Source organism: Polypterus senegalus, chromosome 4 (assembly GCF_016835505.1).
Source record: "Polypterus senegalus isolate Bchr_013 chromosome 4, ASM1683550v1, whole genome shotgun sequence".
NCBI classification, from domain to species: domain Eukaryota; kingdom Metazoa; phylum Chordata; class Cladistia; order Polypteriformes; family Polypteridae; genus Polypterus; species Polypterus senegalus.
Genome location: NC_053157.1, coordinates 77,318,370 through 77,334,776, shown reverse-complemented (window position 1 = coordinate 77,334,776; position 16,407 = coordinate 77,318,370). Strand labels below are relative to the sequence as shown.

The 16,407-nt window shown below is 37.5% G+C and overlaps 1 protein-coding gene across 1 annotated transcript in view; it reads left to right on the top strand.

Annotated features, from left to right (window-relative positions):
• The first annotated feature begins 9,056 nt into the window (after positions 1–9,056).
• LOC120527469 (zeta-sarcoglycan) overlaps positions 9,057–16,407 on the top strand; it is a 1,186,696-nt gene continuing 1,179,345 nt past the window's right edge. The window contains exon 1 of the mRNA XM_039750908.1: positions 9,057–10,051. Coding sequence (XP_039606842.1) covers positions 10,013–10,051 — 39 coding nt within the window. The 5' untranslated portion in view covers positions 9,057–10,012. The remainder of the gene's footprint in view (positions 10,052–16,407) is intronic.

The following is a 16,407-nucleotide window of genomic DNA, read 5'->3' as shown; positions in this document are numbered from 1 at the left end:
CATTGTCTTTATCAATGCAGAGAAACCAGTAATGAACCAAGGAACTCATTGCCAAAGACAGAGAAAATACTAATATGTCAATTGAGTATATCAAAATCTTAAAACAGAAAATTGACCTGCTTATGTGAAAAAAACATGTTTTTTTAATCTGTTTAAATGAATGTTTATTCAGTGTTGCAAATCACTACTGCATGGATACTATAAATATTTTTAATTTGAAACCATTGCAAATCAAAAACTTTTTGAACACTGAGTAAGAACAAAATGGAAAACAACAGAATGGAAAAACAGAAATGGTTTAAGATTGTGAGGTCTTGTGTCTTGCTCACTCATAACTGTTTCAAAGGAAAAATATGGTTCAGAAAATTCTCTTGTATTTGTTCAAGAAGGACACGAGGCATTTTCCTTTTGAAGATGAGCTTTCATGTGAGGATACTTTTCTTGCATCATTATTGCCACTTGGAGTAGGATTTCTTGCATCATTATTGCCACTTGGAGTAGGAGATTGTCAAAGATTCATGGAGAGTTGTTTTATGATCTAGTGGGGAAGCCCACTCTGCATCCTGCTTATTCACACACCACAACAGATGACCCTGATCAGCATCCAAAAAGATGACTGTTTGCTTCCAGTTCTCCAACAACTACAATTTATAACTTAGAGACTATGGCAAAATATTTGTGAATGGTATTCATTTTGTTTATTACTGAAACTGTTATATGTGGTACAATATTCTGTACTGTGATTTGTAATAATGCGCAAATGTTTTTTTTAAATTTCTCTGGTTTAATACCATTGTTCCCACAGGAAAAAGAATTTTTGTATATATTCTGCCGAGAATTTTAATTAAAACTGAACCTGAAATACTTTGCATCTTACACAAGTACTCAGCAAGTCACTTTCTGCATATTAAATACATTTTTTAAAATAATCAGAATAATACTAAACAATGCAGATGTAGAATTCACAAACAAACTTGTGGTCTGTATTTTGTAAGTGATGGACAGTGGGCAGAAAGGCCTTGTGACACTGTATTTTAAACTAAAAGGCCAACAGCCCACTCCTCACCACTGACTGACCATGTGTTGTTAGGCAAGTTACTTACAGTTTTATCTTTATGATGTGAGTTGAATGTTACTTGTTTAAAAGTATCAGCCAAATAGCATAAATTCAGTTTGCTCATGAGATCTCTAATAAAGGATAAACAAATTATTATATTAATTATTTTTCTTGTCTCTTAGTTGGGAGCCATCATGCAATCACAAGATACTTTTTAATAACATCAGCACAACATCTGGCCTAGATTGCTATTGTGAAATGATGAGTCTCAACACACTAAAAAAAGGTGTGGGGCAGCCACCCATATATTGTTCCTAGCTGCAAAAGGATCTTGTAAAGCACAATTGATGTTGCTGGTTTGAGTTCCCAAAATGAACTGACTCGTTTTGGCAATATGGCAGATTTATAGTCCGTAACCCAGAAGTGACTTCAGTCTGGGAGCCGGAACCGGAAGTGACATCAGTCTGGCAGCCGGAACCAGAAGCGACGTCATTCTGGCGGCCGGAGCCGGAAGTGATGTCAGTATGGGAGCCGGAAGTAACTATGAATCAGGCAGGTTTTAACGTATTTGATCTGCAGAATTAACAGAAACATTTTTAGAGCACCCCACCACCCCCTGGCCTGGTGGGTAATCGCCTCCACTTGGTCCATTCAGCTCACTCCTAGTTGCACGTGTGTGACACGGCCCCCCAGCCTAGACTCATCGGGTTGGGTGTACCTGTTCGTGAGGCCGTGGCACCGAGAAAGAGCATCAGCATTGGCCTGCAACAGACCTTGACAATAAATGACCGAAAACTTATAAGGCTGTAGGTCAAAAAACCACCTCGTGACTCGTGGATTTGAATCCCACTGTAATGGTGCATGGTCAGTCACCAGGGTGAAGTCCCGACCAAGGAGGTAGTACCTCAGCTGCGTAATCACCCATTTAATCGCCAAAGCCTCCCCCTCCACTGCCACATACCTGGTCTCTCGGTCCAACAGTTTCCGACTCAGGTACATAACGGTGTTCCACTCCATCGATGCTTTGGCTCAGCACAGCACCAAGACCTGTGTCCTAAGCATCCGTCTGGAGAATGAAAGGCAAAGTAAAATCAGGAGCTTTCAAAATAGTAGCTGACGTAAGGGCCTGCTTAAGGTCACTAAATGCAGCGTCAGTATCATCATCCCAAGCCACATGATTAGGTTTCCCCTTCCTTGTAAGGTTTGTACCTGATGTTAGTGTGTTGAGACGTAAAGTTGGTTCGGCTTCCGATTCCACCAGGAGGTCATCCTGCTGGCTACTCCACTATGAAATGATGAGTCTCAACACACTATAAAAAGGTTTGGTGCAGCCACCCGTATATTGTTCCTAGCTGCAAAAGGATCTTTGAGAGCACAATTGATTTTGCTGGTGTGAGTTCCCAAAATGAACTGACTCGGTTTGGCAATATGGCAGATTTATAGTCCGTCACCCAGAAGTAACTTCAGTCTGGGAGCCGGAACCGGAAGTGACATCGGTCTGACAGCCGGAACCGGAAGTGACGTCAGTCTGGGAGCCGGAGCCGGAAGTGACGTTGAATCAGGCAGGTTTTCCCGTATTTGATCTGCAGAATTAACAGAAACAGATTTAGAGCAGCCCGTCAACCCCTGGCCTGGCGGGTAGTCACCTCCACTTGGTCCATTCAGCTCACTCCTAGTCACACGTGTGTGACACTATCATAATAATGCTAATTCACCTGATGAAATTGTTCCCTCCTTACCTATGAGATTCACTGCTTACTGGGTCAACTGTGCTTTGAAGATGACTTGGCTTTCTTCTCTGTGATTATTTTAGGTTTATTTTTGGAAGCAATTTTGGTTCAGGTTTGCTAACTTCTTGTAGTATTACATTTTTGGATTGGGTATAATTATCATTCAGAAAAAGAGGTAAATGGGCACTTAATTTCTTGAATTGTACTTGACTTCTCCTGCATCTCTGCAAGGTTCCTGTAAAGTATTACAACATCTGATACTCTTGTTTATTGCATTATGTTGTAATTTCACATAATAGTGGCTTTTAAAATGATAACCTTAACCCCAAGCTGGAGACCACCTGGGTCTTCTGGAATCCAGACGTGGGCCACCTATTTTCAGTGACAAATCATTGAAATCTCAATCTTAAATCACATGAACAGAGTCAGAAAACAAGTAACCTTCTATCACTCATTTACTACTTTCACTTAATGCAATTTTAAGGTTATTGGGAGATCTGCACACATCCCAGAGTATTAATTATTTGGCAAGAACAAAGCCAGAATAGGGTGTCATTTGTGTATACTCAATCACACACTCAGTCATGCTTACAGTCACATGTTAACCTAACACACACACACACACACACACACACACACACACATCTTTAGGATGTGATAAATACACAGAGAAACTCAGAGTTTGCATGGGTATGCAAACTTCTACAAAACAGCAACCAGCCCAGAATTCAACCTTAGCCTCCTGGAGCTGTGAAGAAGCTCCACAAACCAGTGCACCACTACATTGTCCATCCAGGAATATGAAGGAATTGCTGTAAGGATCCCAGTACATATTTTTAAGGCTGCCCTGTTGGATACATGTGGTGTAGCGGGTCCACAGCTAGATTGAAAAAGGGTAGTTTTAAATAGATAATCGCTGCTCTTGCGACTTAAAGAGGGGGCGTGGTAGTGTGGCCGGAGAGGTTCCCGGGAGCTTCATGATGCAGGCGCCCAGTGCACAGGTGAAGAGTCGTCCGCATCTGCAATTGATGCTGGGAGCTGCTATTCGCCACACCTGATCCACATCTCCATTATATATAATAAGAGCGCGAGTTTGAAAGAAAAAAAAGGAAAATAAAAAGGGAACAGAGGTTAAGGAAGAAGGTAGCTGGAAGCGAGGGAGCTGATGTGTGAGAGGGAAGAGAACTGTAAAAGACTGGAGAGCGAGAGAGCAGAACTGAGGTGGTGCAAGAGAATGGACAAGAAAGCCAGCAGAGGAAAAGGAAGGTCAGCGTGGTCGGGGGTCCAAGACAGAGCATACAATCGGCGCTCAAGGGACGGATCATGCCCTTTGTCTATGTAAAGGAATGGATACGATTGAGAAGGAGTCTACCCTAAGGATCTGAGGGACGACCCATGTGTGCGAGAAGGAAGACGGAGGACAACCGACCCCAAGTGGTCTAGCAGACGGCGGCAGAGGCAGCTAAGGCAGGGGTCGGTAAAGAGAGGACCATGGCGGCTGAAGTCTCGTTGGCTGATCAAACCTTTTGTGAGCTGAAGAGGCTGAGAAGGAGCTGTGTCTGGCTGGTGTAGCCCCAGTGTCTGCTGCTGTTTTAGACTTTGTTTAACCTTTATGAATTTTTACCTTATTTATGGATTATTTACTTATTAATTGAATGTTATGCAATGCAATATTTATTTGAACACTGTTTTTGATTTTGTTGTTTTTAATAAAAGCACTTTACCACTTTTTGCGCCATTCCCTTGCTTCGTTGTTTCTTCACTGTCCAGCTCATACGGTGACATTACCGACGGTGCTTGGGTTCAAGAGCTCCCAAAATGGAGACGGGAGCCTGGAGCAGAACCCACATCATCACAATGCATTATAGAATAAATTGTAAATATAGCTCTATTCATGTTCTCAACTGACATGCCATGATTTGGAAGTCACCATAGATCTTTTTTGCACAATGACTATCTTTGTATAATGGGACTACCTTCCACAAAAGCTTTTTTTCACATTGCTGTTTCTGTTGCAGTTACTCCCAGCATCATTTTTACAGTTAATCCCATCTTTCCATCTATCAAAAGTATATTAAAGGACATACAGTGTGGCTCATACATTTACCTACCCCTGGCAGAATTTGTAAGATGTTCATTATTCTAATGAGTGATCATGCGAAACACATTTATTCTATTTAGTAAAAGTGCTCAGCTGATGCTATTTGTCATTACAGCATTTTACATTTATGAACTTAATCATAATAACAACTGAAATTACACTTGGTAACCCTGTTGAAAAGTTTACATACCCTTATATGCTGGGCCTGTTAATACACACATAAGTAAATTGAGATCATTGGGAGGTTAATAATCAGAAACTTTGCCTTGTTTGATTACAATTAATGTCTGTGTTTAAACAGTCATTGTGCTTCTTTGTTCTTGGGGTAACCTTATACATACACCTTGTTCTGTATTTGCTGTATACCAAAATATAACAGCAGCAAAAAAAACTGTCAAAAGACCTGTTAGAAAAAAATAATTTAACATTCTTAATCAGGAAAAGTTTATAAAAATATATCCAGAAATGTAAAAACAAACAATTAGCACTATTCAAACTCTGATAAAAATGTGGAAAACCAGTCACTCTGCGGACACCAAGCCTAGATCAGGTTGACTAAGAGCATTTTCAGAGACAATCACCAGAGAAAATTTGCTAGATGCAAAGAAAACCCACATGCAGCTTCTACTCACATACAGGTTTCTCTGATAGAAGATTAAGTGGCTGTTTCAAGATCTACAATAAGGACACACTTAAACAGAAATGGGCTGCATGGTATTATAGCGTGTTGGGTGAGGAGACACGGCACTTTGGTCAGGATGACATTTTTCATACAATAGTATTTTTTTTACATTAACAAAAAACAATAATACAGAAAATGAAAATTAAGTATGAACAATAAGAGTTATATGTAGATACTTCACTTACAGCCTATAAAAACTGTAGGAAAAATTCATATTAAAAGTTTCATATAGAACTGCAATTCAAAGTTATGCGTGTCAAAACTGGCATTCATTTTCGTGATATTTTTTCACATATAACATTTTGTGTATACATTGATTGCCAACTTTTAAACTTTTGCTAATTTCAGGAGTATTATTAAGGTGCCACTCACAGATACAACATCTTTTAAATGTCTCTTACCATTTGCAACAACTATATTTAGTTAAAAATTAGATATTCATCTGTCTTTCTGTCTCCTATGGCCTCTGCTTGTTCCTTTTGACTCTCTTTTGGCAAAGCATTTTCAATCTCCTGGCAATTTTAAGCTCACAATAATCCCATAAGATGTTGTCCCTTATCAATTTACAAGAGCAGTGAGGAATTTGTACATTTGTATTGCTGTTAATGTGTATTTTATATGTTTTCTTGATTTTCAGGTAATCCTTTTTCTCTTTTTCCACATTTCTTTCAAAAATAACACTTATTATTGAGCCATTGTTCACAAAGATGTACTGCAGTCTCAATCTATATTGTATACTGTATATACTCACGTATAAATTGGGTCTTGAAACCAAAATCAATCATAAAGTCAGACTCTGACTTATACATCCATTCAAAAATCCCTCCTCCAATCACGCATCAGTTTCTCAGACGCATCGTATTTTGTTGCAGCAGCACAGTTACCAATTTCTTTCACTACTTCAACGACCTTTAATTTAAAGCTTCATCTTTTCTTCTGATCGAACGCTCCATTGTAGATAAGAGATGCTCTTACAATAAAGGTCTATGAGGGTGTGTGATACAAAAAACACAAATCAGTGCAAACGTTGCCTCGGCATAGTTCAGCAATATTACTGTGTGGTCACGTAGGCACAATAGTGAGAGAGAGAGGTTAGGAGCATGCGCTGATACAACACATTGTCGCACCCAACTCAAAAAAAAAGGCAGTGTGCTCCATGGTTACTCTCTCAGGCGGGCGTTAGCATATCATAATCTCTTATAAAATACCAGAAATTATACAGTAAAATTAAGTCCCGATTTATCTGTGGGAGAACTTATCCACGAGTATATACGGTATGTGGAAGTATATGTGCCTTGTTTCCGGTGGCATTATTTAATGAACCGGACCTGGGTAGAGTTGCCAGTAAAAGCTTCTTTTGCACCCATAGCACAAAAGTGCATGCTTGGATGTGCTAAACAGACTTCAGAAATAAAATAATTCACATTAGTGAGACAAAAAAATGAATATTATCGCCACAAGAACAGAGAAAGTCACTGAAGCCTTTAAAAAGAAACACACAGTGCAGGATTTACGTATAAGCTACATAAACTAAAGTTTAGGGCCCCTGCCTTCTTGGGGGCCCCCAAAACAAATCATATTTGGCACTTACATAGACTATCTGGACTTATAAAGGGTCCCATGTCTCAAATAGCTTAGGGCCTTATCAAGTCTAAATCCGGCCTTGGAAACACACCAAGCAAGTAAATATTTGCTGCCTTGGTTGGAGTATGAAAAGCAGCAGCACAGGAAATTTGGTCAGACTTGACAGAAAGATGTATACAAAAGATTTTTGGAGAATCTTGGAGGAAAATTTGCATGCATTGGTCCAGGAGCTGCACATGGGGCACTTTTGAACTTTCCAGCACCACGGCCATCTAAAGCACAAGGCCATATTGACTCCATAGTGGCTGCAGAGAAAGAAATCGAAGGTTCTGAACAGTCCCTTGACATCTCCAGATCTAAACATCACTGGGCCATAAATGTGCACTATATGTAAGGTAACCAAAGAATTTAGAGGACCAAGAGGCTTTTTGTTAAAATGAGTGGGAAGCTTTACTTCCTGAAAAGATAAAGGAATTCCTTCACAACTATTACAAAAACCTGCAAGGTGTCATTGATGTGCAAAAGAGTAATGCAAAATATTAAGATCCAAGGGTATGTACTGTACATCTTTGAACAGGGTCATCTGTGCAATTTCAATTATGATTTGCATAATAAATGTGCAATTCTGTGAAGACAACTAGCTTCATCTGTGTTTTTTTTTTCCTGTCTTTTCCAAAAATGGCAAATATCTTATTAATTCTTCCTGGATATAAAATTTTCAGACTTGCCTAATCCATTTCAGAGTCATGGGCTTGAGCCTAACACAGCAGCTTGAGGATGAAGGCAGGTACCAACTTTGGAGAGATGCTAGTCCATTTCAGGGAACACTGCTAGAGATGAGGAGTTTAAATACAGAATCAACAGACTATGAACTGTAAATTTCTAAATTGCTAGAACTACTGCCATCTTTACCATAAAGTCAGATCACTAGGTGTTAATACATAATTAATATATACAGCTAAAAATATTTTTTTCACTTTTTTGCTGACTTGCTTTTTGTGCACAACAGGAATTGCAGTAAGAGATATTTTTAATTTGCACTTTTAATGGACCTCATTTATCTCTTTGTTGGACTGAAGGCAGCATTTGCTTCTCACTTCTTAAATTTAGGAAGTGTACACTATTTAAGCTGTCTTACCAGTGAAATAATAATAGTGTTGAAGAAGTGTAAAAACCTGGTGAGCATTCTCAACAATTGATTTAGCTGTGCTAATTAAGACCTCAGGTTGAACAGAGAACCCTGCAGCTCACAAAAGACTATTTGGGCTTCACCACTCACGACTGTTATTAATAAACATGCGGTTTTGAGTATATTTCAGATGGAAATCATTGGACACAAAGGCTCCTTAAATAGATTGGATGCATTTGTAAAATATACTAAACATACTGTATGTGTCTACACATGTATATAATAACATACATGGAAAGCACAGAGGTGTGTAGAATAAATATTCGTTGTTTCTAAATGTGATATATACCGGTAGGGACTACCAGGTGGTAGGAACCTCAGTATCTGTAGAGGTGTCATAAGATTATTCCAAGAGGAATATTCAGAATTGGAGTTATGTCCCCTTGCTGCTAGATGGCAGCACGGTGTACTAAGAAAATGATACTGTAACTGCCAGAAAACGCGCTCCCCAAGGGCAAATATGATTGCCTTCCTTCACCTCCCTAAACGACCTTTGAAGTGGACATCTGATTAAAAGTTACTTGCACATAACGGGATTTTCGATTTGATTTCATTGTGCTGGTCACGTTTTGTAAAGAGCTATAAATTGCTGTTATGTGCTGAAGAAGCAGTTTTCTCCAACTTTAGTACAGATAATACGATGAAGGCAGAGGAGATAATTTCTCCAAAACATGACGGCAGCCTCTTCTTCACGCTGCGTAGGTGATGTGCGCTCCTCCAGATGCGAGCTCGTGTGAAAGGACGCAGTTCGCTGCCACCTTTGCGCCCAGCGTTAAATTGATGCTACCTGGTCTAAGTTCATCGTAAGGACGGTTACACCAGGAGCTTGAGGGGCGGGGAAGGAGAATATATGTTGCTGCTTTTTAAATCTGATGGAGAAAGATCCACTCTCCATTCTGCCGAGAAACAAGAAAGGAGTGAAGGCAGGCACCTGGTGGTGAAAGACAGTAAAACAAGAAAAAAGAAATCTGCACTGTCAGAATATCCTCCTTCTATTTTCCTCAACTCTGTTTGAACGTAAATCCTATCGGGACGAGATTTTTTCTTTTAGGACTTGTGCTGACAGCAACACAATAAACAAATAAACAAACAACTAATTAAATACATAAAGCGATAAAAAATAAAGAACCCGTGAATTAAAATCTCGAAGGCATGTAAGCGCCAGTGAATGGCTAGTTAGGATTTTATACCAGCGCACGGAGCGTTGCCTTGTGCTGCTCGGATGCTGAATGAGCTCCTAAAGAAATCGTCGGAATGAGGGACAGCTTTTCTCCACTGTTTCGCTCTCCAGTCTGATCACCCTTTTCCTTCCGAAATCTGCCGCATGAAGCTGTCCAAGGAACTCGGCTTTCTGAGGATGCAGCAATTTGCTAGTCGTTAGCTCATTGCAGAAGACGACATGATCTCACGTTGATGGAATTTGCTCGTTTGATTAGGTTTGGCAAGTCTGTTTACAAGGGAGATTACTTGCCTTTCGATTTTATGAGAAGTTCAAAAAATATTTGTTGGCGGTGGTTATTATTTCATTTTGAAGCCTTTGGAGGCGTGAGCTGGTGGGAATGAGACAGAGGAAAGCTTTCAGGGTTTGGAGGACTGGGATGAGTTTAAACTGGAAACTACAAGTCTAATTTTGTCAACTTACTTATACTTTACAATTCAGTCCTTCTTAATGGACCGGACGACATCACTGGACATCGAGGCTCTGAAGGTAATCCCACGTTTTATTTTAGTGACATATGCGGTACCCTGCTGGCTCCGAATCGACAGTATGCATGCCCGTGCTTGCGATGTGGCTGCTCTTATTTTCTGTGTTGCTTGACACCCGCTGTTGAATCGGCTAAATAGGAAAGAGGCAGATGCTATTTTAATCAGATGTGCTTCGCTGCGATTGTATGAAGAACTTGTCAGGGAAAAAAAAAACAACGTTTAGCAAAAGTGAATACAACTTAACGCCTCCTTTAAGAAATGCCTTGGTTGCATTTTGAATTTTGATGTTTAAAAACGTATTTATAAAGTAATAATGGCAATCACAGTGAAAATCCGTGGTGAATTAAAATGAAGCTCGAAGTGTAAAGGAACTGAGGATGCTGCTTCAACTCACACTGAAATAAGTGTGACCAGGGTGCCTTTAATGTGGATTACAGCAGAAAAAATGCTGTTGGTTTTATTTATTTGTTATTAAATGAAATTCATGCACTGCATTCAGATGGTGTAAGCTGTTGGCTTATTTGGTAATACTGTGCCAGTATTTTTCTAAATGTATCTGATCTTCCATGCAAAGAAACAACATGCCCTGTTGGGTGTATCAATGTGTCTAAAAATACTAAAGAAAGTTAAAGCATATTCCTTTTCCCAAACTTAGGAGTGTGGGATTTATTTTAATTTATTCATATATAATGCATATATTATATGCAGTTGGAAGTATCTTTTAGAAAAGTGTAAATAATAATATAAACACACATTTTATTTAAGTATGCAAATTTCGACTGTATTGTTAGATACTGAACTCATTTGCTGAGTACGAGAATATGTGATTTGTTAAAGTAGGGGTACCCGATTTCTATCAAGTAGGATCAAGTTTAACTTTGTAGATTATAATTGAAAATCCTAAAAAATGCACTCTTGGTGAATCACTACAAGTAAAAAGAGATATAGATAAGACATTACTTTTATTTACTGTATATCTAATCCACTGAAGTTAACTGTGCACAGTTCGTACAGATTTCAGTGATATCCTGGCAAATCAATAAAAAATGAAATGCCAGACTGCATACATGTCTTGAAGGTCCCACTGAATCTTTCCAAGTGTGATTGGGGTCTTGTATTTGTGAGTGCTCACTGATCCATCATCTGAATAGTAATTTTCCAACTAGAGGAGAGACTGACATGTTCAAGGAAAAATATTAAGGCACAAATACCAAGATTGCAGGAACCAAGCACAGTCCTACCATATGAAGCATCAGAACTGTAGTTTCTAGTTTTCATTTTCAGATTATATCACCAGATTTTTTAAATCCTGAATTCCTCAGACACTGACAATACATGCTAAAAAGAGGACAATAAATTAAAAATAAAATGCCCATATATTACATTGTGATTCATGTAACCATTTGACCCTGCTTTGATATTATTTAGGGTGTACTGTAATGTTAAAGTACACATATATGTGTGTGTTGGCATGATTATATATACTGTATACAGGATGTGTGTGTGGCGAGGTTGTTTACTGTATATGATTATCTTGACTAAATGATGGCATAGTGATTTCCCACATAAACTGTCACAGAAGATTGAGAGACTTGAATAAAAATAGTACTTTAAAAACAGATATAAAAAACTTCTTTCTAATAAGCTCTTATAAAAAAAATGAAATTTGAGTCCATAAAACATCTTTCATCTTGCCATTGGTATAGATTCAAAATGTGTCTTTCTGTGTATCAACTTCTTCTGTTTGTTATCCAGGCCTTTTGTATCAGAGGAAAATAAACTAAAAATATAAAAAACACAGTTGTTTGTTTCTGGGCTGAGAATACCTTGGAATGGTGACTAATGTATACAAGACATTTGATTATAGATCTAAACATTTAATTAAATCAACACAGTTCTAAAACGAGATATTCAACCTGCCTTTGCCCATAGGACTGGAAATAAAAGGTAAATGCCAAGACATATCCAGTTGTACTGTAGACTCCATAGATAGTTATAAAGGCAAACAAATTAGGTAGTTGTGGTGTTTATTGGAAAAAAGGCAAAGAAACTGTACAGTTTTATCCAATACAAGATGAATTCATAGTGCAAGGAAATTTGTGGTCAATAAAAATTCACATGATGCTCACTGCTACAGTATCATTTTTTACAATGTATATACTATTTATAGTATATTAACATTCTTGTATTTCAAGAATGTATCAGCAACTTGCAAAACCATGACTGACTGTCAAAATGAAATAAACAGACTAAACTTTATTCGATCCTGTGTGAAACTTTCCTTCTCTTCTCAATCAATCTGCAACAACTCAAAAACAAAAAACGTACGAAAAAAACAAATGTATAGTATTGCACAGGTAACCCCTGTCATTGTAGATACTGACGTTTGTGAAGTGATTCTAATTTAATTGATTGATAACTCACTTTTTGGGGTTAAGTTTGCTCAAATTATTTCAAATAGGAAGTGTTAATTTTTTTATGTTTCAGAAGCTCAGTTACAGAATAACATCTTAACCAGAACAGATGGATCTATAACGTTTTTCCAACAAATAGTATACAGTTCATAAAAAATGATCAGGCTTCTCAGTATTGCTAAGCGGCACATAAAAAATAAAATATTCAGCTGTGTTCATTACCTTTTTTTGTATGTTAAAAATATACATGCCATTCATACCCTATATGTATATGCAAATGAGTCATATGAACAGCCCATCGTGTATAGTAGATAAATGGGAATTCTTATTTTATTCTTATTATCTCTCCAGTTTAATGAATGCCTCTGTCTAAGCTATGTTTTATACCCTACGTTGTCGGATATGATGCATAACATGTCGCCTTAATTTATTTTATTTTAAAGGCCTACACCGTTTTTGTGGAGGCTTGCAGTTTTCCCCATATAGTGAAAGGCTGGGCAGAGTACATGATTGGGAAATGATCTATTCACCTGGCAGAGAATGCCTTCTAGTTAAGCTCTGTATTTCATTCAGTATTAATTTAGATGAGGCAGATAATATTCAGTTTTCATGTAAATATGTCATCTATTCAGTCTACCGAGACCACTTGTACTATTGCTTAATAAAATTTTGGTTATATGAGCAGTGTCTCTGCCTCCTGTGATAAAATTTTCATCACATTTCCCTGATAGCCATAAAACAATGGAATTTCTTGCCAAAGTGATGTCCATTCTATCAAGGCCAGACCTTTTTTCAACCGTGATCAATGAACACTGTTGTGTCATTATCTGCTGGCTGCTGGAATCATACGAGGTAGCAGGAAGTGGGCCGTAAGATAAAGCATGGTGGATGTCAACTGTGTGATTTATCAAGCAGCAGAATGTGAGGTCCATTTTATTTCAATTCATATGCCAATCATTTACATTTAAAGCTTTGGGATGGGTGAACGTAAATATTAAGGTTGTAGAAACGCACTCAGCAATTTAATTCAAGGAAGATAACAGTTTTTTAAATGAAAGTGCATTTCAACTCAGAGCAGTAAATAAAACATGTGCGTTTGAAAATTATACTTATTTTTATTTATGTTTATGGTAATAAAAGCATTTCACTATAAATGTCAAAGTAGTGGCAACAACACATTTAGACGAAACCTGTCAATTTTAAAAGGAGCTTAAATCAAAAGCACAGTAAAATGACTACTGCAAATTTAATTAAAAAGCTTGCTGCATATATACTCAGATATCCGCAACAAGCGTAACAAGCTTTGATGATACCTTTTTATATTGATTTCTTTTGAAGTGACACATTATTTACATTGATCTAAATACAAGAAAACAGAAACCAGTCATTGATCCAGCAAAATGTTCCATGGGCACATTCAAAAACTGCTGCTGATTATTTGCTGCAAATGCCTCTTTAAACCAAAAAAATTCAAATGTTCAGTATATTCTGCATGCGGTGACAGCATTTACAAGTCCTTGCTATATATCTTTACATTATTTGTTCTTAATAGCTTTACCAATTACTTTTTTTAAACTTTGTATGTATTTAGTTTATGAAACATATACATTTGGGAAACTTTTGGAAGCCAGTGGGAGAGAACAATGCCTGAGTGTTCTGTGCCTTTCCTAGAGTCTAAAATTTATGCAGTTTATGATGGTTGAGATTTTGTCACTGTCATTCTCCTCTGGCTGCCTTAATTTGTGTGCTGTACTAGCATGTGACAGAATTTAATTCAATCAAATCTAATCTGTGTTAGTACACTCCACAATGCCACTGACATTTTTTCTTTTGTCGTCGTTAGTGATTGGTGATAACAATACTTTAATCAGTCTATTTATTTTTTAGTAGTATGTGTGAAAACACAATTCATAAGAAAAAGCTCAAGTTAGTTGCTGACCTACTTGAACCAAAAATGGTTCTGGCAAGTAATGGAAGTAAAAGCTACTTCATATTTTTTGGCTTCTCTGATGGCAGGAAATTGATTTAAACAAACCTGCATCCATCCAATCATTTTTGGAACTCACCTTTTCCAATGTGAACTGGTCAGGTGGTGCCTACTAGGAGGATACTTTCATTTAGAAGGTTCATCATTATCATTACTATTAGTTTGACTGATAGCATTAGAGATGTATGGTAACATGTATGTATTTAGTTTAAGAAGCATAGTGGGGTGCACAGGAATGAACGCTGTTAATTCCGCCTGTAGAAATAAAATGACATCCTGCAAAGTATTAAACTGCTATGAGACCACCACATGTGTCATTCAAGTGCTTTGGAAATTCAAGGAAACCATTTCTTGTTATTGTTTTAATTTCTGTAATTGTTGTATGTTTGTTTTAACTTATTTAATCACAATTCTGGTTTGTTTGTTTGTATGGTTGCTACTCTTTTGTTACTATCTTTGATAGATGACTTCTGGCATCTTGTTTTTTTAGGTCTTATGCCCTTTGCCAATCACATTACATGGAGATCATTTGCTGTGTCATCACACCCTGTCATGTGGCAGCATGTAGTAATGTAGTAACTTAGTATCCTTGGTTTTGATCTATTTCTAAACAAATTAATTAGAATTAGTGAAGGCAAAGGAATTCATGACTGTGTTAGGATTTTTGCATTGTGAATATTGATTTTGGAGTTTATGTTTTAGCATTTAATTTGACAGTTATTTGGTTTTAGACCTTGCCTAGTTTTCAACTATATTTTTTTCTTTTACCCTTGCATTTTACACCTTTCTTCCACCACACAAAATAATCCTCATGAGCACCTGGACTTCTCCAGTGATCATAATATATATCCTGACAAATAAAATCCACACTTTTTAAATTTTATGTCACTTGTCAGTTTTGTGTTTGTTGTCAATGTCAGTGTACTTTGTCCTGTGACAGCGGTTCAACAGAATCAGCTTAGACTTGACTGTTGTGCACTAAATTATTTTAACATTCATTGCAAAAAGGTAATGACACCTGCTTTTCTTTCTCATCAATGACAGTGGAACACAATTGTCATATGTATGGTTTTTCTTTCATTATGTTAATGGATTTAAAATCTCCATTTCTTGATGTTAGAGCACATAAGCACGGTTAACACTCAATATATAATATACCCACTAAGTCTTTGAGATTTCTCCTCCAGCCCTGTTGTCATCTGTTGGGATGAATTAACACAGATAATGTTGATGGGAAAAATAATAAGACAAACACTATGAAGAAACCTAAGCACCTGGTGAACAAACTACACATTGACAAGAAAGACTAGTGCCCATACTTATCAAGCATCTCAGAATTACTCTTAGGGATTGCACTAAAAATCTGACTAGGATAAGAATTTGTCCTACCCTACAGTAGTACTTATGAGGCGCCCTGCACCTACCTCCAGCAAGGAACAGGAGTTCATTTTCGAGAATGAATATCATGATTTTACAGCAAAGTGGTATTCATGAAGACATTTTGTTGTTTTTTTGGAAATCAGAATGACACTACTGTTAAGGCTTTATGACAAAGATAGTAATCAAACAAGAAGAAATAAAATGTAATAAGGTAAGATATTGCACTAAGCGGCAGGTAACTGTTGCCACTCTGGAACAATGTCAAGAATAATACTGTAATTAGCACTGAGATGAAAATACTGACATGCACAAAGAATTAGAATAAAGCTGGATAATAGGAAAGTTTATTTAAGAATGAATGACCCCTCACCCTTACTTTCAGAAGTATCTCCTTCCTGCTGTCATGGCTACAGGAAATGCCTTGTAATCTAACAAATTATCCTGAAACTAGCTACAGTGCTGTTTCTGAAGTTTATGTTCACTCTTGCAGTGTTTTCAGTCATCTTTTACTGTGCCATGTTGTGTCTTTCTGTGATCCACCCTTATCTTCTGCAATGGCCTATTTAACCTGGCCTT